Source organism: Narcine bancroftii, chromosome 3, assembly GCF_036971445.1.
Source record: "Narcine bancroftii isolate sNarBan1 chromosome 3, sNarBan1.hap1, whole genome shotgun sequence".
Classification (NCBI taxonomy): Eukaryota; Metazoa; Chordata; class Chondrichthyes; order Torpediniformes; family Narcinidae; genus Narcine; species Narcine bancroftii.
In genome coordinates this window covers 209,510,226-209,530,744 of record NC_091471.1, presented here as the reverse complement: position 1 = coordinate 209,530,744, position 20,519 = coordinate 209,510,226, and the positions used below count along the sequence as shown (strand labels likewise).

Sequence of the window (20,519 nt, the reverse complement as noted above, 5' to 3'; positions counted from 1 at the left end):
AATGGAATTAGGATAATACATTAAAGTCTGTGAATAATATTTAAATATAAATGTGAATTGAGCATTTAATACAAACTTATTTTTATGACAAGAAAATTAAATAAAAAATATAAAATAAGCTTTTTTAAATGTGTAAAACTACCATTACCTCTATATGCTTCAGCTTCAATGATTCCTTCAGAAGTATTACCATAGCTGCTCGAAACAATTCTGGTTTCTTTCAGAGTAGGACCACCAGTCATTATGTGCTTCACATCCTGAGACACATGGGAAAACAAAGGATAATCCAGGTATAGTTCCCAAATGAGAGTACATTTAGTCATTTTATTGTTAATGCAAGTTTTTTAAAAAAAAGGATATTCCTTTTGACAGCGCCAGTTCATGAACACATTAAGTTCTGTTTAACTGCAATGTCATGAAAATAATTATGTCATAGAAGACAGATTTCTCTGAAAGATTAACTCCAAAAAATCTGAACAAATCTTCTTCCAAACACTGTTCATTTGAATTTGCTCAATGTATCGTTACAGAGGAAGATTTTGCATGTCACAGGTGTTACTTACACAGAAAATTATTTACATATCAGATACAAGATGTTGCTTTGGAATATTGCAGCAAAATTAAATTCTAGCTTAGTAGCAGCCCTCTCAACTCAGTTAAAAGCACATAGGCTGAATTGCTACTGCAGGTGCCTGAGCTCATGACCACCCTTAATACAGACCTGACGGGAGTGCTGCATGTTCAGAGATGGCACCATGAGATGCTGAACAGTACTATGCAGCTGGATGTCAAAATTTATGAGGCATTATTTGAAAGAACAGAAATTATGTCCTACAATGTGTCGACATCTGCCCATCAACCAATAATCCTTAAACAGGGATGGTAATTAGTCATTACTATTTATGACAACTTGCTGTACATGTAGCTACATAACAGTAAAGGCATAACAATAGCAGCACCACTGCATAAACACAAGTTTACTGATGTCTGATATTTCAGCTTGAAAATCTTGTGCATTTCCTTACCATGCAATATTTTTCAAGGATTTAAATTTACCTGGTGGACAATAGGCTTTAAAGAATAATCCTGTAATTAGCAAGAACCCAAGAAATAGCATCATAAATTCAAAATGCTGTACTAGTCAGAAGAAAATTTTATATAGTTCACATTCCTAATGTATGACTTATCAGTGCTTTCTTTCTCATGCAACTCATTTTAATTTACTCCTTCCCCATTTCCCTGACTTTACATTTTAACATGCATGTTTTGTAGTAATCATTAATTGTTGATATACCTGTTCAATTAATTAATCAATAGGTAAAGGACCAATAAAAGAAATAAATCAAAATGGAACAGAATCAGCTTTCAAATATTGATTTCATTCTAAGAACACTACAGCACAGAAACAGGCCCCTTCGGCCCTTCTAGTCTGTGCTGAACCTTTTTTTTGCCTAGTCCCACTGATTTACATCCAGCCCACAGCCCTCCATACCTCCCCCATCCATGTAACTGCCCAAATGCTTCGTAAATGTTAAAATTGAACCCTTAATCACCACTTCAGCTGGCAGCTAGTTCCACACTCCAACCTCTCTCTATGTAAAAAAGTTTCCTCATGTTCCCCCTAAACCTTTTGGGGAATACATTCAAAATAACATTTACAAAGAAAAACACATGAAAAATGACCAACTGGAACAAAAGCTACTCATTTTCTGATAGTGCCTAAATGAGGTCTGTCCTAATATATATTACTTATTTCAATAAAATTTCCCAAAAGGTATCCATTAAGACCACCCCTGTTATCCTTGTTAGTATTTCAGTAATATCCAGCCACAAAGATCTCACCTTCACACACAACCACATAACACAAAAGAACATTCCTATTTCTATCCCACACCTAAAACACATTTCTGATATTCCAGATTTTGATTTATGTAACTTCTGTGGTGTGAGATATAATTGGTGTAGGAAATTATATTGCACTAATCCGTAGTCTGCATTTATAATTGAAATTATACTATCTAAACACCAATTAGACCAACAACTTTCCATTATTGCAACTCCTTGATCCGACTCCCATCTCTATCTTGATCTCTGTAAACCTGGCTTTGCACTTTCATTTTGGAGAGCGAAGTACGTCCTTGATATAAATTTAAGTGAATTTTCCATCCAAATTGTTCGTTCCATCTCACTAACTTCAGGTGGGGCCACGTTTGGTCCCCATCTTTCTCTTAACTGGAGAAAGCAGAAGAATGTCCAGCGTGTACCCTGGGCAGTGATTATGATGTCACAATGCACCAGGTGACTGAGCTCATGCTGCCCTTAAAGGGCCGGGCTGAATTTGAATAAAAACAGTCGTTAACGACCCTCAAAGTGGTGGCTGTGATTTCCTTCAGCTCCTGCAAGTGTCACAGATTGTCCATTTTTTTTGGTTATTGACTTGACATTCCACTTATAAATAAAGTCCTTCATTGCCTCCTCTTTTATTGAATTCAGTCCCATTTGAATCCATGAAAGGGGACTATTTTCTTCAAAGAAAGGTGATAAAAATCTTGCTTGTGCTGATAGATAATATTTCTTAAAATCCTTAAGTCTAAGTCCTCCCATTTTATGGTGCCATGTTAACTTTTCCAGTGCAATTCTTGGTACTTTTTGCTATTCCATAGGAATTGTCTTATACAATTATGTAATAATTTAGCAACATTTCACACTTGCTCAGATTAAACTCTCTCTTATTTCTCCAGGTATGTCTATAACAGATCTTTAATCTTGTATCCTTTCATAGCCCTTCACGCTGTCAACAACACCACCAATTTTTTGTGTTAACTGCAATATATTTTATATGTTTTTGAAATTATCCTATTTCAATGAGGTTTAAACTATTCACTTGTGCTATTGGCTCTCTGCCCATAATCTAGTGGGATCTGGGCAGTTTCAAATAAGATCCTTTCAGCTATGACAGAGATATAGCAAATCCTATTGGGTTTTAACTTGTATCCCAAAAGTAACTCCATAACATTTCAAGTCAATGTAGCACATTTCTTTTGCACTCCCGACGAACTACACCTTCAATTTTTTTTAAAATGGCAATTTGAAACACGAAAATGATGTGAAGAAAGTTAGCCAAACCAATTTCTTCTGGCAAGATGAGAATTTCTTTCTGGGTTGCTGATTCAACATTAGAAAATAATGAGGGACAGAGGTGACAAAGTTTCCCTTTACTCAAAGAAGATTGTGAGATCACTATGAGGAACTGCAATGGAAGCAGGACTCATTTAAACCTTGAAAAGGTGAATCAATATTTGACCATATTTAAAAGGCTTCGAGAAACAAACCAAAAGCTATTTTTTATAAGCATGAGAGTTAACATTAGAATAATGGACTAAACTGCATGGTTCAAATCTGGTGATGCAAAAGCTGGTTTTACAATTAATTTGTGAATGATTTCACCAGTTTATGTCTAGTAAAAATTGTATATACAGATTATTCAATTTAGATCAGTCATGCTCAAACGTGCAGGCTAAGCGAACAGGAACCTTAACAATTCTACTTCAGATATCGGACATTGGTGTGGTTACCAGATAATATGCTGAATAGGATCCAGTAATGTGGAAAGAATGAAAAATTCTTGATATCACTAGCATATTTTACAAATAGCTAATGCATTAATATCATGTCATACTTTTCAAATTAGGCATTATTTTTGATCCTTGAATTGGTCTCTCTTCCTACAAATAGTTTCATATTCCTCGAATTCAGCATGACAAATTACACATCAGAACACTTGACATATTTTACGAATGAAAATTACCAAAATAGTTTAAACTACAACAGCAACAAAATGGAGAAACTTGTTATTTACCATTTCAAACTGACTGACCAAATGTTTGAAGAATCTAACTTCATAAAATTATACTCTGTCCAGGAGGAATTGCTCTTAGTACAGAATGCTCAATGTAATTTTCAAAGTGATTTGCTGCTCCTGTATATTTATTGTTCTTATTTGGTGGGACCAAATAATTGATAGTTACACATTTAAAACTGGTGAAAAAACATCCACTTTTTGCTGTATTGAAGATGAAGAAACTCAAGGCTGGTAAACATCTGCTGGCCATGTTCTGCCTTGGCAACCATTATATCTTTTTTCCACATTTAAACATGACTGAAAGCAGTCAGCATCAATAATTTAAAGTTGGAATGGTTTCACCACGGATCTGCTAGAAAGGTATTTCTGCATATCCCCTAATTATTCTTGCAATTTTACAGAAATCTTTTAATGTCTTGTCCTAGATGAATTCATTTCAGCTTATTACTTCAGTAAAAAATGTATCAGAGTGATTTAAACCTTTTTTTAGTGTGTCCAAAATACTTCATAGTCCTTTGGAGAGGGTGGGAATGGCCAAATTTGATCATTTATAGAAATTAGGCATCTCTCTGAGAATTGAAAAACCTGTACTTAGATAATTTTTTTCATAAATGCAGAACATCTCATGTACTTTGCAGTCAATTCAGAACTTATAAAGTGAAGTATGGTCTATCAAATTATGACTAGTGACCAGATCATCTGTTTTAGCTATGTTTAAGATGGCCGTAATACCTGAATAACGGACAGGCTGGGCCAGGGGTGAGCCCCAAGTCTGCGCCCCACCAGAGCGGCCTTGCCTGGGGAACCTCCGGGGTGCTTTGCAAGGCATAGGAAAGGTTGTGGTCCTGTGTGTTCCTGCCCATTTGACCCTGCGTGGTACTGCCAGGCGTGGAAGTAATCGAACCACCTGTCCGGGGGCTCCAGGGCCCAGCAGGAGGGGCAGAAGAATGCTCGCCCGCACCGCCAGCACTCGGCTGCGGCAGGAGTAAATGAATTCAGGCTGATTCTAGGGCGCACCACTCCATAACTGTGGATAGCGGTCGTAGATCTCCAGATATGGTTCGACCTAAAAGGAGAGGCAGGCCTCTTCAGCCCGGTTAAGCAACCTGTATAGGAGGACACTCCGATATAAAACCTACGACCCAAGGACTTCGCTGCCACATCCCAGCTTGCTTGGCCACGGCACACGAACCATGGGTGTAAAGGGTGGGGCCAGTACTGCGCACACTGCACTCCACCTAAAAGCTCCTTTGTGCAGGCCCGAGGACAAGTCCACGTCCTGCCTCTCAAAAGATGCACACAAACTCAAGCTAGCATGCTGGAACATCAGAACCATGCTAGACAAGGCTGACAGCCACCGACCTGAACGTCGGTCTGCTCTCATCGCACATGAACTCCTCAGACTCGACATCGACATAGCCGCTCTCAGCGAAGTCCGCCTTGCAGATGTAGGCAGCCTCCAAGAACACGGCGCAGGCTACACACTCTACTGGTCTGGCAAGCCTCAGGCTGAATGACGCCTATCTGGTGTTGGCTTCATGGTCAAGAACTCCATTGCCTCCAAACTCGAAAACCTGCCGACAGGCCACCCTGACCGGATCATGTCCATGCGACTCCCCCTTCAAAACAAGCATCGCATCACCCTCATCAGTGTCTATGCTCCAACCCTTCAGGCGGAACCAGCAGAAAAGGACAAGATCTACACTGATCTGCGCAACCTCATCCAACTCACCCCTACAGCCGACAAGGTTGTCATCCTTGGTGACTTCAACACTCGCGTCGGCAAAGACTCAGAAACCTGGTCAGGAATCCTTGGCAAGCATGGTGTCGGCAAGTGCAATGACAACAGGCACCTCCTGTTGGAGCTCTGCGCAGAACAGCGGCTTGTCATTACTAACACCCTTTTCCAGCAGAGAGACAGCCTGAAGACTACCTGGATGCATCCCCGATCCAAACACTGGCATCTCCTGGACTACGTTCTGATGCGGGGAAGAGACAAACGAGATGTGCTCCACACCAGGGTCATGGCTAGCGCGGAATACCCCACTGACCACCGGCTTGTTCGCTGCAAGCTCAACCTTCACTTCAAGAACAGTGGAGCCCCCAGAAAGAGGTTCAATGTTGGAAACTTGCAGTCAGACGAAGTGAGAGGAAACTTCCAGGCAAACCTCCAAGCAAAGCTTGAGGATGTAAAACTGCCTCAATGACACGTCTCCTGAAACCCTCTGCGATCAGCTGAAAACGGCCATACTGCAATCCACTGAAGAGGTACTGGGCTTCTCCTCCAGGAAAAACAAGGACTGGTTTGACGAAAACAACCAGGAAATCCAAGAGTTGCTGGCAAAGAAGCAATCTGCCCACCAGGCTCACCTTTCAAAGCCTTCCTGGCCAGAGAAAAAACGAGCCTTCCGTCTCGTATGCAGCCATCTTCAGTGCAAGCTCCGGGAGATCAAAAATGAGTGGTGGACTAACCTCGCCAAACGAACCCAGTTTAGCGCCGACATTGGCGACTTCAGGGGTTTTTATGAGACACTAAAGGCGGTGTACGGCCCCTCACCCCAAGTCCAAAGCCCTCTGCACAGCTCAGATGGTGAAGTCCTCCTCAGCGACAAGATCTCCATCCTCAATCAATGGTCAGAACACTTCCAATCTCTTTTCAGTGCCAACCGCTCAGTCCAAGAATCCACCCTGCTCCAGCTCCCTCAACAACCCTTGAGTCTAGAGCTGGATGAGGTCCTTACCTGGGAAGAGTCATATAAGGCAATTGAAAAGTGGCAAAGCAGCAGGTATGGATGGAATCCCCCCAGAGGTCTGGAAGGCTGGCGGCAAAACTCTCCATACCAAACTGCATGAGTTTTTCATGCTCTGCTGGGACCAAGAAAAGCTGCCTCAGGACCTTCGTGATGCCATCATCATCACCCTGTACAAAAACAAAGGCGAGAAATCAGACTGCTCAAACTACAGGGGAATCATGCTGCTCTCCATTGCAGGCAAAATCTTCGCAAGGATTCTCCTTAATAGACTAATGCCTAGTGTCGCCGAAAATGTCCTCCCAGAATCACAGTGTGGCTTTCGCGCAAACAGAGGAACTACTGACATCTGTCTTTGCCCTCAGACAGCTTCAAGAAAAGTGCAGAGAACAAAACATAGGACTCTACATCACCTTTGTTGACCTCACCAAAGCCTTCGACACCGTGAGCAGGAAAGGGCTTTGGCAAATACTAGAGCGCCTCGGATGCCCCCCCAAGTTCCTCAACATGGTTATCCAACTGCACGAAAATCAACAAGGTCGGATCAGATACAGCAATGAGCTCTCTGAACCCTTCTCCATTGACAACGGCGTGAAGCAGGGCTGCGTCCTCGCACCAACCCTCTTTACTATCTTCTTCAGCATGATGCTGAAACAAGCCATGAAAGACCTCAACAATGAAGACGCTGTTTACATCCGGTACCGCACGGATGGCAGTCTCTTCAATCTGAGGCGCCTGCAAGCTCACACCAAGACACAAGAGAAACTTGTGCGTGAACTACTCTTTGCAGACGATGCCGCTTTAGTTGCCCATTCAGAGCCAGCTCTCCAGCGCATGACGTCTTGTTTTGCGGAAACTGCCAAAACGTTTGGCCTGGAAGTCAGCCTGAAGAAAACTGAGGTCCTCCATCAGCCAGCTCCCCACCATGACTACCAGCCCCTCCACATCTCCATCGGGCACACAGAACTCAAAACGGTCAACCAGTTTACCTATCTCGGCTGCACCATTTCATCTGATGCAAGGATCGACAAAGAGATAGACAACAGACTCGCCAAGGCAAATAGCACCTTTGGAAGACTACACAAAAGAGTCTGGAAAAACAACCACCTGACGAAACACACAAAGATCAGCGTGTACAGAGCCATTGTCATACCCACGCTCCTGTTCAGCTCCGAATCATGGGTCCTCTTCTGGCATCACCTACGGCTCCTAGAACGCTTCCATCAGCCCTGTCTCCGCTCCATCCTCAACATTCATTGGAATGACTTCATCACCAACATCGAAGTACTCGAGCTGGCAGAGTCCACAAGCATCGAATCCACGCTGCTGAAGACCCAATTGCGCTAGGTGGGTCACGTCTACAGAATGGAGGACCATCGCCTTCCCAAGATCGTGTTATATGGCGAGCTCTCCACTGGCCACCATCTTGTGTAGTCTTTCAAAGAAGAGGTACAAGGACCGCTTAAAGAAATCTCTTGATGCCTGCCACATTGACCACCGCCAGTGGGCTGATATCACCTCCAACCGTGCATCTTGGCGCCTCACAGTTCGGCGGGCAGCAACCTCCTTTGATGAAGACCGCAGAGCCCACCTCACTGACAAAAGACAAAGGAGGAAAAACCTAACACCCAACCAACCAATTTTCCCTTGCAACCGCTGCAACCGTGGCTGCCTGTCCCGCATCGGACTTGTCAGTCACCAACGAGCCTGCAGCAGATGTGGACATACCCCTCCATAAATCTTCATCTGCGAAGCAAGCCAAAGAATATTAAATGAATTATGTGCCCAAGTGGAAGTGGTGGTGTTCAAAGTTAAATAATGGCCAAAAGGTTTCAAAAACCTCTGTTCCGCTATGATAAATAATTCTGTTTCTGCCTGCTACCTCTTAAACAAAATTCTACCTCTGATGGTGCAGTATTCTCTTGATTATTCATTAAAGGGTTATCCTATGTTATGTGCTAAAACTCAAATTTTTTTGGATTTCCAGACCTTCCAGCAAATGGACCTATTGAATGTTTTCCCACTCAATGACCGACTGCACAAACTTGGTTAGCCCTCAGCAAGTACCTAACATCTTGAGATTAGAACAAGGGGAGTTTAAATCTTAATTGTTAGGGAGACATTTGATCAAATTCTGACTGCTTATCAGTCTGTAGCCATCTTCAAATTAAAAAGATTTTAAGCAATTAACCCCACAGCATGAAAAATATATACTTACACAAATGGCAGTGCTTCTTAAGCGCCTTGACTTTACAACACCATATGACAAGGATTTCATAATAACTGCCTTCCAAATGACTTGTATTTTAACTTTCTGCCTTTCCAGCATCTCCATGATGTCTGGTAAATATTTACTAAAGCATCGAGTCCACGCTGCTGAAGATCCAGCTGTGCTGGGTGGGTCATGTCTCCAGAATGGAGGACCATCGCCTTCCCAAGATCGTGTTATATGGTGAGCTCTCCACTGGCCACCGTGACAGAGGTGCACCAAAGAAAAGGTACAAGGACTGCCTAAAGAAATCTCTTGGTGCCTGCCACATTGACCACCGCCAGTGGGCTGATATCGCCTCAAACCGTGCATCCTGGCGCCTCACAGTTTGGCGGGCAGCAACCTCCTTTGAAGAAGACCGCAGAGCCCACCTCACTGACAAAAGGCAAAGGAGGAAAAACCCAACACCCAACCCCAACCAACCAATTTTCCCCTGCAGCCGCTGCAACCGTGTCTGCCTGTCCCGCATCGGACTTGTCAGCCACAAACGAGCCTGCAGCTACGTGGACTTTTACCCCCTCCATAAATCTTCGTCCGCGAAGCCAAGCCAAAGAAGAAAGAAGAAAGAAATACAACTAAAGTAGTATTGAGGAAACGGTGGGCAAGGATTGGAGGGGTGACAGCATGATTAAATTTATTGGAGATGGGAAGCTAATTATCAATGCATTTTATGCTTGCTCCAAGCAGGAGGCCAGTGAGCCAGGATAACACATCTCTCCTAGTTCGAACACATCCGCACGCACAATCATTATCATAGATGTCAGATTGGACTTCCGGAGAGTGAATATGTGGGAAGTGATGGAGTCTCTGGATGCATCTTCTGTGTCTGCAGACCATCTGGTTGCTGTATTCACAGACATCTTCAAACTCTCTCTCCAACAGGGCTGGTACCTGTCCGATTCACGAAGGCCACTTCAATCCCAGTGCTGAAGAAAAATGTAGTGATGGGGATAAATGACTATCTGTGGATGGCTCTGACTCCACCATCATGAAGAGCTTCAAGAAGTTAGTACCAGCTAATCTGGACATATTCCATTTCACACGTCTCCAAAACAGGTCAACAGCAGGTGTCATTTCTTTGGGCCTACAATCGATACTGGAACATCTGGTCAATAAGGACATTTATGACTACATATCTGCTTTCAACTCAATAGTAAGAAACAAACTAATCACCAAGTTATTTGACTTTTGTATCAGCACCCTTCCTGTAAGTGGATTCACGACTTTTTAATCTCAAAGGTCGCAATCAATAAGGATTGGTGACAGCACCTCCTCCACAATCATCCTCAGTACAGAAGCACCACAAGGTATACTCATCTCCATTATACTCCTGTACACCCACAATTGCATGGCCTCAACTCTATCGAGAAACTTGCAGATGACTCTTCCATTGTAGGCAGAATATCAAACAACAATTTTGTGGAGTGTACAAGAGAGATAGAGGGACTCATGGCTTGGTTCAGGGAGAACAACAAGAGCAAAGAGCTGATCATAGACTTCCTGGGGTGGGGGTCGAGATCACACCACAGTCCAAATTAACCTGCTGAGGTGGAGGTAGCAGACAACTTTCAGCTCCTACGGGTAAACATCTTGTCCTTAGCCTTTGATCACTACCAACTGATCTGTCTCTATGTCTCTGTAGTTTGTACTATTTATTTGTATTATATATGAGAGCTCTCTACTGGTTTGCTTGCAAAACATCTTTAGTTGCTGCGTCGTAGTACTAAGTGACAATAAATTGGAACTGAAACAATATTTGATTTTTTTCCTTGATCTGCATTAATTTTGATTCACGATGGAGGACTTGTGAAATTTGCATAAAATATTTTTATGCATGATTCCTGCATACAAATTATTTGTAACTTGTGTTTAGTTTAATTGTTGAAGTTCAATCCAAAATGGCAACCAAATGTAGAGATGAGTAACCAGATTCAACTCTAATTTAAACTGCACTTTGGCTGAATGAATGTATATACAATTGGATTAGAAATATCCTCCCTCATTTATCATAAAGTATATACGATTGGATTAGAAATATCCTCCCTCATTTATCATGAAGTATATACGATTGGATTAGAAATATCTTCCCTCATTTATCATAAAGTATATACGATTGGATTAGAAATATCTTCCCTCATTTATCATAAAGTATATACGATTGGATTAGAAATATCCTCCCTCATTTATCATAAAGTATATACGATTGGATTAGAAATATCCTCCCTCATTTATCATAAAGTATATACGATTGGATTAGAAATATCCTCCCTCATTTATCAATAAAGTATATACGATTGGATTAGAAATATCCTCCCTCATTTATCATAAAGTATATATGATTGGATTAGAAATATCCTCCCTCATTTATCGTAAATTTAATACGATTGGATTAGAAATATCCTCCCTCATTTATCATAAAGTATATACGATTGGATTACAAATATCCTCCCTCATTTATCATAAAGTATATACCATTGGATTAGAAATATCCTCCCTCATTTATCATGAAGTATATACGATTGAATTAGAAATATCCTCCCTCATTTATCATAATGTATATACTATTGGATTACAAATATCCTCCCTCATTTGTCATAAAGAATATACGATTGGATTAGAAATATCCTCCCTCATTTATCATAATGTATATACGATTGGATTACAAATATCCTCCCTCATTTATCATAATGTATATACTATTGGATTACAAATATCCTCCCTAATTTGTCATAAAGAATATACGATTGGATTACAAATATCCTCCCTCATTTATCATAATGTATATACGATTGGATTACAAATATCCTCCCTCATTTATCATAAAGTATATACTATTGGATTACAAATATCCTCCCTCATTTGTCATAAAGAATATACAATTGGATTACAAATATCCTCCCTCATTTATCATGAAGTATATACGATTGAATTAGAAATATCCTCCCTCATTTATCATAATGTATATACTATTCGATTACAAATATCCTCCCTCATTTGTCATAAAGAATATACTATTGGATTACAAATATCCTCCCTCATTTGTCATAAAGAATATACGATTGGATTACAAATATCCTCCCTCATTTATCATAAAGTATATACTATTGGATTACAAATATCCTCCCTCATTTGTCATAAAGAATATATGATTGGATTACAAATATCCTCCCTCATTTATCATAAAGTATATACGATTGGATTAGAAATATCCTCCCTCATTTATCATAATGTATATACAATTGGATTACAAATATCCTCCCTCATTTATCATAATGTATATACGATTGGATTACAAATATCCTCCCTCATTTATCATACCTACAGTAATTGAATCAATATATTTTATTAAAACCAATTGTGCCTGATATCTAAGCTTAACATAAAATGTAAGGAAATGCAGGACAAAATGGTACAAATGCACATTTTGAACTTTATAATTCAGTGGAAATGAAAATATAACACACTAAGGTCATTCACTGCTCACATTAGATTCTCCATGCTGGATGTCTGGAGAACAATGCATACCAACTTCAATCAAAAATTAATTTAATTTTGTTTAGCCTGTTCAATTTACAAGTAATCACAATACTAATTGTAGCAATGATGTGAGGTTTTTCAAAAACCATTGTTGGGCTATCAACTAAAGGGGTGTTGAGGGCAAGGATTTGAGGGGTGACAACATGATTAGGATGATTGGAGATGGGAAGTTAATGATCAAAATCAGTTTGTAAGGGGAGTTTGTGTTGGGAAGGAATGCTGGTGAGATTTTCAAATAAGATAAAACAATATTCCAATAAAGGGAACGGTTTGCCATTCATTCTTCTCACCATCATTTTCATGATACGAGCAGGCATGTATTTTTTTTACATAATAGTAACCTGCAGTTGAGATCAAAATTGTGAACTGAGGAATCCAGGAATTGTATTCTAAAAGTGTTGTACAATTATAGCAAGATTTTTCTCAGTAACACTACCACATATCATTGATGGAAACTGAGCAGAGTTGTGAAGCGATCGATATTAGTCACTGCACTGGAGAAAATAGATTCAAACAGCTGATGATAACTAATAATTGAAGGATGGAGAATTCTTCACATTCCCAATTTCCAGTGAAATGATAAAGATGGTTGATTAGCAAATTTCAACTAATCAGAATTTCAACAGGAAATATTTTGGGCTAAATTTTGCTCAAACAGTAGAAATGGCCACATGCGTGGTAAATGTGTTTAACAAAATGCCCATACCATTGCTAAAGCATTTCTTTCTAATTTAAATGCACAGTACTGTGTACCAATTTAATCTTCTTTCCTTACCATCCACTTACCACCACCCACTCCATATCATTTGCAAAAGAGCACTCTTTTCACGAAGAAGGGATAAAACTACAGTCATGCACATCAGTGATTGGATTATTCAGGGACAATTTTAACTTTCATCTGTCTTGCATACAAGCTTGATATCAAGCTACGATTTCACAGTTGTTACAATACACAAATTTTCAATCAGTTACAAGTGGAACAAACACCAATGACTCAAGATAACAAGTGGACATAAATGATCATTGAAGTGACACAATGATCTTTGGTTATTAATATGACTAAGCCTCAAGATAATGCATCAAATTTTTTTTTGTTTGCATGCATTTATTCTGTCCTGTTGTAAAAGAGCTGTTGTATACCACTTGGACAACACACCAGAAATACAACCCTTAAACAAAAAGCAGTCTATATATTTTCTATTTTCATCCCAGTTAATTGGCTGTGCAGTGTCCCGGGTTAGGAAGCCCTTTGTGCTGTTTCACTGGGCCACAAATTACTTTTCCACTGAACACACTCATCCCCAGGGAACAGTGTTCTACCTTCAAATGGAAATGGCTGACTTTCTGCTGTCCCTTTTCCACTAGTTTTATCAGCATGTCGTGTCAGCAAACGGCAGGGATACGAATAGGGGTAGAGGTAGTTAACCCCTGGCATGAAATAACGTCATTTGACACTGGCACTCGGACAATGTTCCTTTTCCACTGGACACTGTCCCAGTAAATTCTCAGTTAATTTCTGGGACAGGGTCCCAGTGGAAAATGGGCTTTTGATTGCATGTGTATAACACTAATAACAAACCTTCTACCGAATATTCTGGTAAGAATTTTAAAAATTGCTGAGATATTACAAAGCAAATATAGCTAATTTTGTTGCAAATTAAAATAACTTAATTGGTATTGAAATTAACTTGCACAATTGAAGCCACTTAACTGACAATCTAAAATCAGATTCTGTGCAGTACGATATTTAAACTCGTGTTCAACAGTGCTCAATTCACAATAATAATAATAAGCTGAACCTTCTGATCTGCATGCATTTACTGTTGGTACTTAACTTCATTTCCAGTGGGAAGCTTGCATAATTGGTGCAAGGGTTCCCTGAATGCCGAGCCAGCCACCATGCAATTTTGGATTTACCAGTGAGACAGCTCCTGGCTGTGCTGCTGGGAGTTTGAGTGTAGAAGGCATTGAGTTCGCCTGGGAGTAAAGCTTTGCAGCAAAGCTTTGGATTTGGTTTTAAAGCAGGTTACATCATTTTAGGCCCTGCCACAGGGCAGACCGTCAACACACTTTCCACCACACATCTGTAAAAATGTGCAGGGTTTCTGGTGTCATACAAAACCTCCACAAACTCCTGAGGAAGTAGAGGCGTTGACATACTTCCTTCACGATGCCCATAGTCTGTTGGGTCATGAAAATGCCCTCTGTGATAGTGACTCCTAAGACTTGGTGTAGCAGTGATCAGTGTGCTGTGACCTCTGGTACAGAAGGTCATGCGCTGGTGATAATTAGGCAAAGTTTTCTTGAGACAGGTCTAGTTAAAGTCATCGACTTTATAGTGTGTCAGGGTGGGCTATCTCATTTACTGACCACATCATGCAGCTCCACAAGTGCCTGTCTGTGATCAGGGATATAAACTCTGGTGATTATCACTGATGAGAACTCTTGGGGTAGATGGAAGGGTCTCCATTTAATCCAGTCTTGTAGCGTGATTGATAGCACTCAGAGACTTGTATGGAGCACAAACATGCTTTTATTACAAATAATAGCCGATATCTACAATGGTCTTTAGGTAAATTGGAGGTAAGGCAGGAAAACAGACTGATGGGGGTGGAGCCAAGAGGAGGGGCCGGTCGTCTAATCTACCCATAGACAGTGAATTCACTGCATTCACCCCTTCCTTCAGAGAGAACCTGCGGGTGAAAACAGAGACCGTTCAGCAACACTAGCTTTTTACAATTATTTATGTTGAGTCTGTCTGAGGGCCTGGTTATTCTGGTCAAGGGCCTTGGAACTGGTGGACTTTGCTCTTCCAGAACTTCTTGTGCCTCCTGTGGGTCTTGGAATCTGGGACACAAAGGGAGACTTGGGGGTTCAGGATCCGATGGTTGTGTGGTTGGAACCACGTCGCCCGGAACCCTGCAAAGGGTATTTGGAGGTTCCAGGCCTATTGTGGCTGTTGGGACCTCAGTTCCTGAAGGTGCCAGGTTTCTGATCGAGACAGTGTCCTCTCTGCCATCCGGGTATGCCACATCAGTTTGCATGCAGTAGGTGTTCTCTCTCAACCAGAAGATCCATTTTGCTTCTCCTCACGTGCTTTTTCAGTAGGACTGGTCTTGCTGAAGGAGTGATCCCCAACATGGATTTCCTCGGGAATGAAAACCTTAGTTCATGAGGAGTCACAGTGCAGAGAAGCGATCTTATGGAGTGAAGCACGGTGGGCAGAACCTCTTGCCAGTGTGAGTCTGGAAGGCCTTTTGTCCAGAGAGCTAAACTTCACAGCTTTCCAAGCCATTGTATTCTCTTTTTTCAACTTCTCTTTTTTCAACTCATTCTGCTTGAGGCGAAGCCTCTTACAAGCAGGTATCAGTTTAGCTCTTCGCACATAAATGATGAGCTCCGGTCACGATGAATATAGGTGGGATACCCAAACATGGTGAAAATGGAGTGCAGAGCTCTGATGACTGGTGGTGGAGGTGTCTGGGCAATGGATAGCAAACAGAAAACATGAGTACTCATCAATAACATTAAGAAAGTAAATGTTTCTGTTGGTGGAAAGAAGGGGCCCTTTGAAATCGACGCTGAGCCGTTCAAAGGGGCGGGAAGCTTTGTCAAGATGGTAGAAGTGTGGTTTGCACAGAGTGCAGCCCTGGCATGACCTGGTCATTTCCCTGATGTCTTCAATAGAGAAGGGCAGGTTGCATGCCTTGACGAAGTGGGCCATGCAGGTGATGTCCAGGTGGCAGAGCTTGTCATGAATTGACCACAACTGGTTGGTGTGTGCAGCAGCATAGCTTCCTCAGGATAAGGCATCTGGAGGTTCATTGAGTGCACTTGGCCTATACACTATCTCATAGTTATAGGTGGAGAGTTCGATCATCCACCTCGCTATCTTGTCATTCTTTATTTTACCTCTTTTTGTGTTATTGAATATGAATGCTATAGATCACTGATCAGTGAGCAGTGTAAATTTCCTGTGGCCAGGTAGTGCATCCAGTGCCTGATGGCCTCCACAATGGCTTGACCCTCCTTCTCTACAGGCAGGTTTCAGAGCTCATGGCCTTGTAGGGTACAGGAAAAAAAAGTTACCAGCCTGCCCGCCTGGTTAAGGGCCATGGCCAGAGCTAAGTTGGATACACCACTCTCCACCTGGAATGGTGAGGTTTTTGTCCACTGCACGCACGGTGGCCTAAGTGATATAGTTTCTGACGTAGCTAAAAGCCGCCTGGGCTTCATCCGATAATGGAAAGGAGGTGGATTTTAAAAGGGGGCAGACCTTGACAGCATAATGGGGTACCCACTGGGCGTACTATGAGAAGAAGCCCAGACACCCCCTTAAAGCTTTCATCGTCCTTGGGATCGGGAGGTATAAGAGGGGGCGCATACGCTTGGGGTCTGGGCCAATGACGCCATTCTCCACCAGTTAACCCAGGATAGCTAGACATTTAATCCGGAACGCACACTTACTGACATTGTACGTTAAGTTCAGGCATTTGGCTGTGTGGAGAAACTTCTGAAGATTGGTGTCATGGTTCTCCAGATTGTGTCCGCAAATGGTGACGTTGTTGAGATAGGGGAAGGAAGCTCTTAATTCGTACTCATCTACCATTTTGTCCATCTGCCTCTGGAAGACCGAGACCCCGTTTGTAATACCAAAAGGGACCATCTGCCTCGAATGTTGTGTAGGGATGGTCCTCAGAACAGATTGGTAGCTGGTGATATTCAGCTTTCAGGTCAATGGTCAAATAGACCTGTATTGCGCAATTTCATTCACCATGTCAGAGATTCGAGGGAGGGGGTATATGTCCAGGAGTGTGAAACGATTAATAGTTTGGCTATAGTCAATCACTAGCCCGGGCTTTTCTCCCCCTCTCACAACTACCACCTGGGCTCTCCACGGGGTGTTGCTAGGTTCAATTATTATTTTTCTTTTAAACAGCCGCTGTGTTTCGGCTCTAATAAATTCTCGGTCCCCTGCACTGCATTGCCTGCTCTTTGTGGCTATCAGCTTACAGTCATGGGTTAGGTTCTGAAACAAGGGTGGGGTGGGGTTCGATATTCAGCGTGGAGAGACTGCAAGTAGCTTTTGAGACCTTCCGTTCCGCTCAGTGATTGGGAGGAGTGGGCCTGAGTAACTCCATAGTCCCGCTTTTAAGGTGACACAGGAAGTCTAGGTCCAGCAACATAGACACACACAAATCCTCCAATACATACAAAAATCCCCCCCCTTTACAGTTAAGTGTACTGTACAATACCCCTAAATGGCGCTGAGCACGATTGCGACGCTAGATAAATATGGTAGTCCATTGGGTAAACTTTTAAGTTGTACTGCCGAGCAGTCAGAGTTTATAAAGCTTTCAGTTGAGCCAGTGTCTTAAGCAATACGTCAGATGACTGTTTACCCTACCTGCATTGTCGAGTTGTTCAGCTGGTGGGGTTTTGCCTGGTTGAAGACGACTGATGCCAGCGCTCCAGAGGCTGCATTGTTCTCCCTGTCAACGTTGTCTTCAACCAAGGGCCGGGAAGATGGCATCGACCACGAAGAGCAGCAAGATGGTCACCATTCCCTCACTTCCAGATTTCCTCAATACTTCACTTCTGGTAGGAGTTCCCACCATGAGGCGCAGCAAGATATCAGCCATGAGCACATGGAGAGGTAGGGACCCAAACTTGTGGGCTTGAGCATGGGGCATACGACGGTTTGGGGTTCGCACATGTGGTTGCCTTTTTGGGGTTTCGCCCAGTGTCCCCTCTTACCGTATCCTGAACACACGGAATCTTTCACGGGGATGTTTGGCTTGTCCACAGAAGTAGCATCCCTGGTTGCATGTGGCTGCAGTAGTCGTTACTAGGGATGGCTGAGCTCTGCAGGCCTGGTCTTCCAAGAAGGTGCCACTTTCATTAGAGAGCTCGTTCGCTCCCAGTGGGCCTGTTCAAGAAATTTTGCTAGATCGAGGGTACTGGCAAGATCCTTCTTTCCCAATTCTAGCAGTTGCTGCTTCAAGTACCTCGATATCACTCCTTCCAGTACCTTGATATCACTCTTTCCATGAGTGTATCCCAGACTTGCTCTTATTCTCATCCAGGCTGAGCCCGCTTCGTAGTGGCACTTTCTCATCAGTATCCATAGTTCCAAAACATAGCTGTCCAGTGATACACCCGGTCGTTGCCGACATTGTGAGAGTTGCACGTCGTTCTGAGGCCTCATGCAGTGATGGCCATCTCGTACATTGAGCAGTCCCTGATGACTGCATATCCCTTGGGACTGACTCGGGAGAGGAGGGCTGATCTCCAGAGGCTGTCAGAGTGGAAGACTGGATGCATTCCAACCAGTAGGCAAATTCTTCCAGGACCTCTGGGGACAGAGGGTCGTCCTGGAGCTTCCATCCCATTTCCAAAAGTAAGTTAATAAAATTGTAACGTGATTGACAGTACTCGGAGACTTGTGTGGAGCACAAACATGGTGTTATTAGCTTCAATTAACAGCCAGTATCTACAATGGTCTTCAGGTAAATTGGAGTTAAAGGGGTAAAACAGGGTTTATATCGGGACCAATGGGAGAAGGAGTCAAGAGGAGGGACTGATCATCTAATCTATCCATAGACAGTGAATTTCAGTTCATTGTAAGTATATCCCATGATCTTAGTCTCAAACTGGTGTACCTGGCAGGTGGAGGGGATGGTGTTACAGAATAAGTTAATACAATTATGGAATAAATATACCTTAAGGGGTAAGGTTAGATTTTGGGGGGGGGGGGGGTTTAGGTTTAGGTATTAGTTTACATTCTACAACAGACTAACATTTCACAAAAGATATCTCATTTAAAATGTAAGAGCTATGCCCAAGTATGGACTCCAAGTCTACAGTGACTTTACAGAAACCATGAAGGGTGCCTGTGAAGACTTCACAAGTAGGTGTTAATTGGACTGATGTTGTAGAATTTAAATGGACTATTGTCTTTAAAGAAATAGCATGTTTTTTGCAAAGAGAAGAGAAAAAAAGCATCCCATTCTTTGGGGGGGGGAAGAGAGCGAGAGAGGGAGAGTTTTACTGTAGCAGTTGGTGTTAAAGACTGCAAGTTTTGCAGACCTCCTGCAAGACCCCAATTGAAGATGGGTTTTGAGTTCAGAGTTTAGCCTATTCTAAATCCTTGTAGTCAATTACAAGAAGCTCCTGAAATAGGGGAAAAAGAGGAACCCTTAGTGGTGACCTTGAAGAAGAGGTTATCTTTTGGAAAAACCCACTTTGGGGCAAGTTTCTTCGGCAAGACACTGAAGTGGCTGATTGAAGGAAATCAGTTTGTGTGTCCAACAAACAATGGATATTTCTCTGAAACCAACAAAGACCTTCTTGAGTGGTAACAATTTAATTTAAAGCACCAAAGCCTGGTGAATATCATAAATGTTAAATTCTGTGCACAGTATGAAAATTGCCTGATACCAGTGAACTTGGAGGAGTGAAACGTGAATGACTGGACAATGAAACAAAGAACTTTCCTGAACACATAAACATTACATGCATGTACTTTTAGAATCAGAAGAGGGTTAAGTTAAATTAATAGTAATAAGTTAAATATTGATATTATTATGTATGGTTTTTGGAGTCCTCTAGGCTTGTAACAATGGAGATTAGAGGGGGAGAATAGAACATTGTGTGCACCAGGTTCCTGCCACAAAATAGTAACAGTCCCTTCTGGCCCATGCCGTCCAAATATGCCAATTAACCTACAAACATGTATGTTTTTGTTGGATAGGAGGAAACCAGAGCACCCGGAGGAAACACGTACAAACTCCTTACAGGCACTGCCTGATTCGAAGCTGGTTCACTTGTGCTGTAATAGCCTTGTGCTAATCACTATGCTATCTGAGCTACAAACAAGTATTTGAAGGAAACAATTAAATACCTAATTTATTCAAATAATGGTCTCAAATATTTTCTTACAATATCTGTTTTACACTTCAAATTTGAGCTTCCTCACAGATGACTGATATTGTTTCAGTCTATACCACTGAACTTATTTCTTCTTGCCTTAACTCCAACCTTTCTTTATCCCCTAGTCCAGCCAAACTCCCACTTACATCCTTGAAATCATTGAAGACCT

At 42.0% G+C, this 20,519-nt stretch overlaps 1 protein-coding gene across 18 annotated transcripts in view; it reads right to left on the bottom strand.

Annotated features, from left to right (window-relative positions):
- arfip1 (ADP-ribosylation factor interacting protein 1 (arfaptin 1)) overlaps positions 1-20,519 on the bottom strand; it is a 453,640-nt gene that overhangs the window by 65,860 nt on the left and 367,261 nt on the right. For 9 of the 18 annotated variants that reach the window (XM_069926464.1, XM_069926465.1, XM_069926466.1 and 6 more), the window contains one exon: positions 149-257. In XM_069926464.1, the coding sequence (XP_069782565.1) occupies positions 149-257 (109 nt within the window). Of the gene's footprint in view, positions 1-148; positions 259-721; positions 897-1,056; positions 1,088-1,842; positions 1,891-2,047; positions 2,262-20,519 lie in introns of those variants that run through there. The other 9 variants (XM_069926473.1, XM_069926467.1, XM_069926472.1 and 6 more) reach the window with 6 other exon arrangements.